Here is an 11,801-nt window from a genome sequence, read left to right as displayed (position 1 = left end):
ATTTCTCCTTATCAGAATCTTGTTCTCTAGAAATATCAAGACCAGCGCACTGCTGTCAGACATTACAGTATGTCTCTGTAACGATGGACAGGTCTGGACCCTATGCAGATGGTATAATCCGGAAGTAAGTGGAAAAAGGACAAGAGGGGGGAGACGAGGATCAGGAGGGGTAGACAGACAGGGGGGTGTGACGATGGTGAACTGGTGCTCGGGGAGCGTGACCAAGGTGAACAAGTCCAAGGAGTCCAGGGGGGAAATCCGGGGCGAAGTCCAAAAGTCCAAACATGGTGATCCAGCAGAGACAAACAAGACGAGGTTAAAAAGCGGAACAGGATCCGGTACAGGGACGGGAAATAATCAATGCAGTGCCCAGAGTAGCAAAAGTAGTGGCTTAATTAAAGAGGGGCAGGATTGGAGGGAGGTGCATGAAATCATAAAAAATGTGAAAGAGCAGGAGCACCCTTAAGAGGAGGGAATACAATCGTGACAATCCCTATGCCTAGTTCAGATCTTGATCAAAGTTAGAGTTGGTTCTAAGCAGACAAGGCTCCAGAGTGGCCAGTAAGTAGGGACTAGGTATGTCAAGCAGTGCTAAACTGCATCAACAACATGGTACTGTACAGTATATGCCTTTATTGGCAATCCGTCTCCCCATGGGTTAATTGGCATTAAAATTAAAACTGCATAGTTGTTCAAATAAGTATTGTGTTTATTCTAGAAGTGAATGTATCTATATGCAGATATAATTATATATGTCAACTCCACTTTTTACTGAAATATTTACTGAGACTGGAAGAACTCCAATAACTATGTTTTTTTAACATCAAAAGGAAAATACAACAAACGATGTGTTAATTCTTTTTAAAATTCTTTCCTAAAAACTCCCTCCCTCTTCTTGCCTATCATGTTTCTACATATTGTCACACCAACTCTAGTTCTGTTGAGAGCAGTTGGGGCCTAATCATCCTTCCATCCATTTTCTGACTGATTCTGACTGCTGGGTCAACAGGAAGTCAGAGCCTGACCCTGCAAGCAACAGGCGCAAGGCAGGGTACACCCTGGATGTGACACCAGTTAATTGCAGGGGAGACAAACAAGCACAGATACACACCATGATCAATTAACCTACCAGTATGTCTTTACATATGCCGGTAAAAAAAACGGATAACCTGGAGGAAACCAACATAAACATGAGGAGAACATACAAACGCTACCCAGAAAGCACCCCAGGTCTAGAATTGAACCCAGGGCACCAGCACTGCAACTCAGCAGCTCTAACCACTGTACAAACATGACTGATAATATTTAGGATATATATGCTGCTGGAGATTGTTACTACTCACATAACAACAATAAAAAGTGATATGGTGTCAAACTTGGTGCCAGAGTTTCTAGAGCATGCACAACTCTACCTGTTGAGAAAGGAACTCTTACGGGAAAACACATCAAAACACACCTGGATTGCATTTTTGTGTTGGCAGACCAATCAAATCTTGTATAAAACAATGATTTCTACAAATTGTTTCCTTAACTTTCCTTATTAGTGCATAAACAGAAGATAATGAATGTATAAATATACAGAACATAGCTGCCCTACAAAGGCTTTTGAGAGAGTGGAGTGACACCTGAAGAATATGTACAGTACTATAGATGGTGACAAGCTAACAAACAAGATCTGAGCATTTTTGAAAATTATGTTTGAAGAGAAACAGTTAAAAAGTCTTGGAGCTAGTACAAATTCAGTCATGGTAGCAGATGTGCATATACAGTACGATAGTTGAGACAACCGGTGACATTGTTAGACATTGAGACAAGAGTTGAAAGACCAACCTGAATTCAGGTCTGTGCTCTGCAAAAAAAATACAGAAGTCAACCAGAATTTGTAACTCAAATTGTCTAAAATCAAACAACACTGTCCTATTAATCATTTTATGGTCTTAAAGATATGCTGTGAGGAATGATGCTGCAATTTCATTAAATGTTGTTTCCAGAAAGTGGTGTTTTTATATATAAACTTCTTAGATAGTGGTATAAAATAAAACAGAATAGGAGGCAGTACTTTACTTTATGTTGTGGGAGTATGGAACAAGCTAGCCAGCCATGTGGCTGAAACAGCTACTTTGGTTTCCTTCAAGAAACAGCTTAATAAGATCCTGGGATCAATAAACTACTAATGGGTCAGAAAGGCATCTCTCATTTTTTACTATTTAGCATTCTTAAAAATGTCTTTTTCACCTGTTGCCTTTGTTTCCCACAATGTATTTAATTTGTTATATATTAAAAACATGTAGAAACACCTCAATCATTTCTAAATAAAAATTAACTCTGTTTTTTTTATTGAGATAGTCAGTTAGATCTCACATCACAAGAGAATTTCTAGTATGCCAGAACTGTGGGTTCTTTCACCAGTCATAAGCTTGCTGTTGTGCCAAATCCGACAGCTAGGTGGGATGACTCCTAGCAGTTAAGAAAGCTCCACAGGGATTAGAAGTCTCCGTGCTGTGTGTTTTTCCAGCATTAGTCTTTCACCCCAGCATGGGGCCAGTTCTGTGTTGCCGCAGGGGAGATCATCTTCTCCAGCAAGTTCATCATTCGCTCCTGGAGCTGCAGGCTCTGCACCTGGAGGAAGTTCTGCTGGTGCATGACTCTGCGCACCTCCCTGCACGTCTCCTCCACCGCACGACTCATCTTCCTCTGCTCCCCCAGCATGGCTTCCATCAGCTTCAGCTTCTTCTTCTTCAGCGTGGACCTCAGCACTTTCTTTCTCTTCAGAGGTACTGGTTCAGATCTGAAAGGAAGGATTTGTTTTTTTATTTACTTGAATTATTCTAACTGGTGTCCCTAAATCATAACCATATTGCTGAAGTGTGGGCACTGCGGCGAACTGGCAGCTCTTCAAGGATGCTTCTAGAATGTGCTCCAGGATTCCAGGATGCTGCAACACTTAGCAGCAATAAAGAGCTTCCTAATAGTGGATTGATGGCGTTGTACTAAAGCAATAATTTAAATGATTCTCTGTTATGGAGCTGAACTTTCTTCATGGAGTGTATGTCAGGACAAAAATGAAACATTCATAGACATTTTTGTTTATGGCCACTGAAATTTTTTTTCTGGTACAAGAAAGATAACTATTTTTTTCTGGTACAAGGCTACTGAGTGCGCAGCATTGGCCTTTTTTTAAGAGAGGACTGTTTTATTTTATTTTTTGTTTCAAAATGTTGACACTGGACACTGGACCATTTTCTTGCCATTCTTGTATACTTTGCACTTTTTGTATCAAAGGTAATACCCATTTTCAACTTAGTTGAACAGGAATGACTCTTTTTTATGAGAGGGGAGATAATAAGTGTAGCTTAGGCAGAAAAAAACACTATGACATGCAATAATTATAACTCAAACAAAACAAAACTACACTTTGAACTGTAGTCAAGCCACCACAATGCCAACACCTAAAAATGTGTAGTCAAAATAATAGGTAAAATACAGTAAATATTTGTGTCTTCTGGATAGGTTATTTTCTACAGGAAGCTGTCCAAATCTGTGGTTAAAGAAATCAAAATAAAATAAAGGAGTATCTGCTATAATTGTTGATAATAAAAGAGTAAAAGTCAGTCTTGTGTTTTAATAGCTAATGACGGGTTTGATCATTTTTGTAAGTGTAAAGGGTCAAGATATAGTCTTGACCTTGAAGGTTAAATACAGCACATCCATTCATCAATATTCTAATGGTTACTAGTAACTAGTTAGCACAGTGTGCAGTGTGCAGACTGGAGACTGGCTTTGCAGTCCTGGGGCCCTGGGTTCAATTCCAGACCTTGTGTGCTCTCTGTGTGGAGTTTGTGTGTTATATACTTATTTTCTTGTGGGTTTTTTCTAGGTGTTTTGGTTTCCTCCCTATGTCCAAAGAAATACTGGTAGTGTAACTGACTCTTGTGTGTGTTTGTGCTTGTGTCTGTGTGACTGGCAATGGCAATAGTGTTTCCTGGCTTGTGCCCTTTACTTGCTGGGATAGGCTCCGGCTCCCCCATGACCATAAATCAGATGAAGTGGTTAGAGCCACTTACCACCATGCCACCATTCTTCCTTGTTTAATTCCACTTAATTCCAATTGGATTTAAGCTTTACAAACTGAATAATACATCCTGTATAAATCATTCTTATAAAGGTTGACGCGTCAAATTAAATAACCTGCTGCCTTAAGCAAAAAAAAAAACATTGACAAAGATATTGAAATTGCACACAGAATTATTTTTTTTTCCCCTGAAATATGACCTCCTTACCTGGACTCTAGAGACTTAAAACTGATGGAACTGTCCGAGGCCTCTGCTTCTTCATTCCTCTCTCTTTCCTCGGAAGAGCCGTTGTATTCCGGCAGGAAAGCCGAAGGAGAGTGTGTGGGAAGGGAGGGGGAGGCCTCAGTTTGAGAAGTCGAAGGCCCTGACTGCAAAACATCGTATTTGTGCAAGCCGCTGGATTCTGGCGCTTTTGAAAGTATTTTGTCAATGGACTTGTAGTAGGGCCATTCAGGTGCTGTTGTGTTTCCATTGCTTGTGCATTTTAGCTTCCTGGCAAAGAGCAGGGTATTATATTTAATATTCTGTACAACACTCACATTCAATGGAGGCAGAAAGCATATATTGCACATAGACTATTAGATAATGCAAGGACACAGACCTTAGTGAGGCACATCTATTCTATAATGAAGAACTTTCCAATATCAAGAATTCTGGACAAAAAATCTTCTCAGCCACTAATAACGCACATGCACATGTAAAAACAACAGGTCTGATTTTTTAAAGACATTTTACTTCAGGTACTTTGTGAAGCTGTACTAGACTATAAAGTTGCTCACAGTTGGAAAGCTCTGTATAATCTTGGGAATAGGAGCATACTGACCCCATGGAGCCATATGAATATACTATATACTGTACAGTAGGACACAGGAGGTGACAAATGTAAGGACTTCTGTAAGCACAATTCCAATAGAATAAAATGCAAAACTTTACAAGTGAGGTGGCTGTTTGCCTCTTGGGATAAGAACACGGTAATATACTACTGAATGCCCAGAGTATGTACAGCTGTGCCTGAAAAGAAGGAAAGTTATTTTGGACACAATGGCTTACAGCAACAATCCATAGGATGATACGCTCTATGGACCTTTTTTTCCAAATAAGGTAAATTCCTTTTTAATACAAAACATTTATTCCTATTCTTCCTCAGATACAAGATATAAATATAGCATTTCTAAGCATCCAAATAATTTCAAAGACCAGCGTATAGAGATGCATACATTGGCACACACAAATATCTTAAGTATAGCAGTGTTCTCAATACAGGACTTGTCATTTCCCTATTGTACTGTAAAAGAAAACTTGTTAAAGTGACTGACAGGCTGAAATGCATACATGTTTTTTTTTTAATTCAGTTGGGAATTCAAGGCTTCATATACTACTTATACAGTATATTTAATATATATATATATTTCTGAGGCTATAGGCCTGAATAGATTGATTTTTACAAACTGTTGTAAGATTGCCCAGAGGAATAAAAAGCTAACAAAGCAGTATTGCTAACGGTTGAACAAATCACTCAGGAAAAATATAAGGGTAAAGAAAGACATTTCTAACATGATTGAAAAGCAAAAGGATCCAGTTAAAGAAAATGAGTATGACTAATATCAAGCACAGGTAAAAAAAAAGAAATGATAAAGACCAAGAGAGAATTTGAAAGGAATGTTGCTATGGAGCCTAAAATAAATTATAATTCAGTACTACAATTGGAAAAGAACAGCTAAGGGTGAAGTAAAATACATTTAGGACAATAATGGGAAATGTCAAAACAATGAAAGGAAATTGACTGATATATTAGTTTTTTTTTTCTAAATGTTTTTCACTAAGGAAGAACTCAACACCATGCTTCAGGAAGCAGAAGGTCAATGTGCTGTATTAAACAGAATTCACACAGAAGTGGCAGAAATACTGCATTTCAAGAACGAGAGGCACTAAAGATTAATAAACCCCTAGGGCCTGATGGCATCTAACCAATTGTACTCAAGGAAACAAGAGGTGTTATTCTTAAACACTGACACAACTCTTACAGCAATCGCTCAAGACAGGGGTGGAAAAGAATGGAGATTGCCAGTGTAGTGCCTATCCAAAGAATTGTGATGACTAAATTGGCCCAAGTACTTACAGACCAATATGTCTGACGTCTGTTACAGGTACTGTAAGTCTATGGAAACAATTATGAGAACTAAATGATATGGAAATCTGATTTCCAGAGCAGATTTTGCCTAACCGACCAGTTAGAGTGCTTTGAACAAGCAACAATAGTAAGGGTTACTACACAACATATCATACATTCTCTGTATTTAGATTTTCAGAAGCCTTTTAATAAAATTCCTTTTAGAAGATCAATTCTCAAATTGCAAATTCAAATTCAATTAAATTTCAAGACTGGGCAAACATCCAAACCAGGCAAGTACAGGGTTTATGTGCAGGTATCAAAAACATAAAATTAAATAAAGAATGAAAAATAGTGAGATAAAGAAATGTACATATGAAAAATGCTATTTTAGGATATAGACTGTATATATAGTCAAAATCACCAAATTGAAATCATGGAATATTACATTGAAATTGTATAATGGACAAGTACAGTAAGACCTCATTTAGAAAACTGAGTCACCACTTCATAGAAGAGATATTATTGCTCTAGAATCAGACCAGAGAAGAGCAGGTCCATACATTCCAGGGTTTAAGGATCCTTCACTGCCAGAAACTGAACCTTTTAAATCTTGAATGAGAGAATATTGTTTGAGTACTCGATACAAGTGTTTGAAGTCCTCAAGGGCATTGACAGTCAACCCAGAGGATTTTTTCAGATTGAACAGTAAAATACGGGAGGACACATGTAAGCGCACTTAAAACTGAAAGAAAGAATGTTTCTAAGGCCATGTTCAATCACATGAGTGTTCAAAAGGCTTATGTTCAGTGAACATACAGCAACTTTATTTAAATTATTTATAGGCGACTAAGTAATTAAAATGGCGTAAGGACTGAGGTTCCGCAACGACTTGGACTAGATGAGCCGAGGATGTCTGTCTCCAGGTAAGATTGTCATGCCTGTTGAAACTAAGCAGTCAGTGAGAGAATTCAGAGGCGGCCGTCAGACCTTGCCCAGTGGTTACAGATGCTGAGCAGTTAGGAAAATGAACCACAGACATAGTATGTTTGCTAACCTGAGCTATATTTCCTCTCTGTGTTGTGTAGCAGTGAACTGTGGATATACAGCATCTTGTGAACGAACTGAAACTTTTCTTTAACAATTTAAGAATAATTTGATAACTTTCCCAGGTTAGACTTGCAGTTTAGAGAATTGTATGTTTGGTACTCCCAGACAAGAGTACTATAGAGGAGAGAAATGTTTAAACTGAACATAACAAAGATTACAAATGAGAGGAAACTGTCTGGACCTTCCAGCTTGTTTGCATGTCAGTTGTTCATTTATCTTTTCTGAAAAGACGTCAGGGATTCAGCATTGATAGAATGGCTAGTTAGCTTGTTCCAGACACCCACAACACTTTGCGTAAAAAAGTGCCTCCCGTTTTCAGTTTGAAACACACTTCCCTGACTTTTCCACTTGCACACTCTGGTTTGCTTCTCATTCTCTGTTCCTTTAGGTTTCTCAAAGGTCACTTTGACTGAGACGGCAGGTTTGGGCATGGGTCATGTCCCCCATATCAGCCAAAGGGGACTGGTTTTCCACAGTCAAAACTGACAGAGGACCAAGAACATGGGGTGGTCACTAGATGTCCACGGTCTTCTTGGCTTGCAGAAATACAGTGACTCCTTGACCTGTTTAACATCTGTAGTATGGCAGAGTTTGCAGTGTGATATAAGAACAGGAGGGCATATTGGAAGACTGTAAGACCCCATTCTCCCAGAGAAGACTTCATTAAAGTCTGCTAAGTCAGCTAAGACTTGATTGATTGCTACAATGTACAGTACGCTTTAAATTGGGCAGGTATATAATTAGATAGTTTGTGATTGTGATGTAAAAAAAATGACAATCTTGAGAAAAGATTTCATTAAGTTCCCCTTTCAGGACAGTATATGCCTATTCATAATGAAATTGTATTTATCTAGGAGGTGCAGATTCATATATTGAAAGAAGTATCTTGTCAAAACTCCCAGGTTGTGAAAATGTTTTAACCTTAAAGATCACCTTAATATTTCAGAAAATATTAAGCATACAATGAGTTAACTAAACTTTTTGTGATAACATCCAAGTCTTGCATGTATATTCACTTATCAACCTACAGAATATGAAGCATAGTCATAACAGCATCTTCAGATACTAAGCATCTTTGTATACTAAGCACTTCACAACATGCAAGAGATATAAATGTTTATACTTGCCTGTACTGAAATGTCATGTTTGTAATTTTCATCTTAATTTCTTCTCTGTGACGATGTTCACCAGTAAGTTCAAAAAATCTTTTAGCCATCTTTTCATATATTTTAGCATTCCTTTTAGCTTTTTTCAGTTCTGTGACATATTCTTCCCACACATACACCAAACCCTTCATTTCAGCTTCTGTCCAGTTTCTGGCCCTTCTGTGTTTTTCATTTTGAGGTGAAGCTATGTAATTGTAGTTCTCCTCTGCAGCCATTTTAAAAGAAAACAAAATCTTTTATGTAGGTTTGGTGAACAAAAAAGAAAGAAAAGAAATCCTTTCTGTTCAAAGACCTGCACGCACTATAAGCTTGTTGGCCTTTCAGTTAAGAGGGGCTGTATGACAACAGCAGCTCAGCCTTTCCCAGAGATTACAGTTAAGAGGCCTGGAAATGGGGCCTAGGTCTGTGAATCAGGGATCCGGTTAAAAGCTTTTAAGTGGGGAAGTTCGTCACTGTGATGTCAAGTTGCCTTGGTAACCGTCTACCAGCTCCCTTCAGCACTGTAACAAAAAGCTTTTAGCTGAAAGCCAATAAAGTAGGCCAGAGTTGACAGGAAATCAAGATTAAAGCTATTAACTGGAGAACAGAGAGCTGTGTATGTTGTTCCCTTGGCAACATGCATTTATCCAGGGAATTCATCCAACACCTAATGACATTTAAAAGCTTTTAAGTAAGGTAGTGGGGGGGTAGGGGATTCAAAGGAAATCAGGGTAATTGCATACTGAGAAATGTGAATTAATTCTCTGTACATAAAGCTACACTCGTTTTAAAAGGTTAAAAATGTACATATATGGCACTGTATTAAATCAATCTAAGACAGATTTTAACAGAAACAAAAAAGCAGCATTAAAAGGCAAAAACTGCCAAAATACAAGAGCTGTGAGAAGCGCTCAAAGTTAGGAGAGGATTCGACAACTGGGTTTAATCGACAGATGGAGTGTGCAGCAGAGTAAGTAAAAGGGATTTAAAATCACTTGAAAAAAATGGCACAATTACACCCAAATTAGAAATGGTCCGATTTTTTGTTTATACTTCACCTTTCATTATTGTGTTCTAATACAATCTTAAGAAACCGCAGTATATTTTGCTAGTGATATATTAGGCTAGTGATTATGAGCAATCCTGTAAGCATCAAAAGATGCATTAAGACGACTCAAACTATGAAGATGTACATACAGCTTAAACTAGTGTCTCACAATCCTAAAAATGCTAGTAGTTGTATTAAAAGTTTCAAGAAGAAATTGCTGTGTGTGTACAATACTAATCTCAGTCTGACAAAATCAAAAATGATCTGAAGATCTTACACACGTTATAAGGCAACCCTTTACACCCACCTCTCCTCACACTACTTGAAACTGATACTTTTATATCAGTTTAAATTTAATAAATAGGTTCTGCCTAATCTGATTTTCAGAGCTGACAGCTGCTGTCTATAGAACCCAGGAGAGCTAACTTGGCAGTGACTAAGCCCAGGAGTCTGCAGAGAGGATGCCTTACAGATCCAATGTACAAATGTTCATTTTACAATTTGATTTTCATCTTCCCCTGCGAGATAATTTTATACTCTTTTTCAGTGATGGTATTTTTGTTTGATTCCAAACTTCAGATAAATTGGTTCTGGAATGTCATTTACTGTACAAAATGCATGAGAATCATCACACTCTCGGGGACATCACATTCTCTTACTTTCACATCCCCAGTTATTTCCAAATACTCATCCACAGTGGTGGTATTTTCATGTTGATATCTTGCAACACTGCACGGTCCCTCTTTGTGAAGTGACATTCCACAGGGCCAACACTTTGACCAAGTTTGGGCTCTCCACCAGCACTCACAATGCATGAGTGAATGAATCCCTATAATGCCATGTACTGTATCTACTACACTGCACACATTTCGAAAGCAGGATTAATACCTGCAATGCCTGGTTAACAAAAAGACCTCCTGAGCGGCCTTCATCACAGAACCCACTTGATTCTGTTTCAGACACTTGTGGCAGAGCTATGGAAGAGCTTGAAGTCTTTTGCTAAAGGGACAATACAAGCTCCAACACCCTCGACTGCACGACTGAAGGAACTGTGAAAGCCCACTTGGTATTTAGTGATTTGAAATCCACGCAGCAAAAACATTCCAAAGATCGTCTTCAACGAAACCTGCAGTGGAAGACAGAACTAATGAGATGATTCAGCCAGCACTGTGTAGTCATTACTTACCATAATCTCATCAGTTAAGGACATTTGTTTCAGCTGTTGTACAGTCGTTTTTTGCCAGGGCGATTTCACCCAGTTGTGCAAACTCAGTGACCACAGCCAAGAAACATCACTGCAGGGGAGGAAGAACAGCTTGGAGTTTTCCTCAGGAACACAGCGTAAACAGACACTGTGACAGACCATCTCTTGTCATAGGAGATTTTTAATACATCTGAAGTCGCAATCATTTAACGTAACTTTTATACAAGGCGTCCTCCAAAAGCAGCACACACACACAAACACACGAGTCACACGCGTTTGACTAATCCTTCTTGGATCCATGAACGTCCATTACCAAAAACACAGTTTTTTAGCCTATGAATCAACTCATGACTCTCGCAATAAATTCAGCAATGTTTTCCAAGTAGCTTTACAGTGAATATCTTTTTTTTTAAGAAACATTAACAAACTTCAATTGCCTTGGTGTGAAATTATGAAAAGAAGCGTTTGTTCAAGGTAGCTCCTCATGTTATAATAATGCAACGTATTTCCATATCGTAGATGTAGAAATGTCTCGATATAACAGACTGATAGAACAAAGTAGCTCTATATTACCAAGAAGTGAATGTGAACTTTTATTACATTTTCTTAAGATGTGATCAATGATTTAATCTTCAAATAGCTGGAGGTTACCTCTAACTTTCACAGTGAAAAGACAGACTCAAGGAATGCAATAGTAACAGATACAGTATCTTAGATAATACCTTAATTATTCATATAAGGGGGATTTGAACTTCTTGCAGGAGTATAGATCTGAAACTTCCAATAGACTATACAGTAGGATTTCCCCCTCATACTGCTATCCCATGGGATTCTTGGCTTCTTGTGGCAGGGGAGGGAAGGAGTTATCACTCTGGAGAGATTTACAGGTATGGGAGCAGGGAAAAGAAAAAAATTGAATTACCTTGCTCTTCTATTACCCCCCAACTAGCATAAAATTACAAAAAAAAAAACAGATTCCACAAGGTCGTCTGTAGACCAATTGTTTAGAAAATGAGCTGTTCCGTTCCGGTTCAATTAAAAAACATAGAAGGACTAAACGTGAATCAATTCTGACATTTTAATAATTCAAGAACTGTTAGTACATTTTATA

At 38.3% G+C, this 11,801-nt stretch overlaps 1 protein-coding gene across 1 annotated transcript; it reads right to left on the bottom strand.

Annotated features, from left to right (window-relative positions):
- Positions 1-767: 767 nt before the first annotated feature.
- Positions 768-8,866, bottom strand: msantd1 (Myb/SANT-like DNA-binding domain containing 1). The gene is made up of 3 exons (XM_069190085.1): positions 8,417-8,866; positions 4,281-4,561; positions 768-2,788 (listed from the first exon to the last, which is right to left on the bottom strand). The coding sequence occupies exons 1-3, from the start codon at positions 8,672-8,674 to the stop codon at positions 2,518-2,520; spliced, it is 810 nt and encodes a 269-aa protein (XP_069046186.1). The 5' UTR covers positions 8,675-8,866; the 3' UTR covers positions 768-2,517.
- Positions 8,867-11,801: the final 2,935 nt, after the last annotated feature.

Source organism: Lepisosteus oculatus, chromosome 1 (assembly GCF_040954835.1).
Source record: "Lepisosteus oculatus isolate fLepOcu1 chromosome 1, fLepOcu1.hap2, whole genome shotgun sequence".
Classification (NCBI taxonomy): domain Eukaryota; kingdom Metazoa; phylum Chordata; class Actinopteri; order Semionotiformes; family Lepisosteidae; genus Lepisosteus; species Lepisosteus oculatus.
This window is presented reverse-complemented; position numbering and strand designations above follow the sequence as displayed.

Coding starts and splice junctions, on each gene's coding strand:
- msantd1 (XM_069190085.1), bottom strand. CDS start 8,674: ATGGCTGCAGAGGAGAACTACAATTACATAGCTTCACCTCAAAATGAA. Junction 4,562..8,416: donor TGACATTTCAGTACAGGCAA/GTATAAACATTT, acceptor TTTGCCAGGAAG/CTAAAATGCACAAGCAATGG. Junction 2,789..4,280: donor TTTAAGTCTCTAGAGTCCAG/GTAAGGAGGTCA, acceptor CCTTCCTTTCAG/ATCTGAACCAGTACCTCTGA.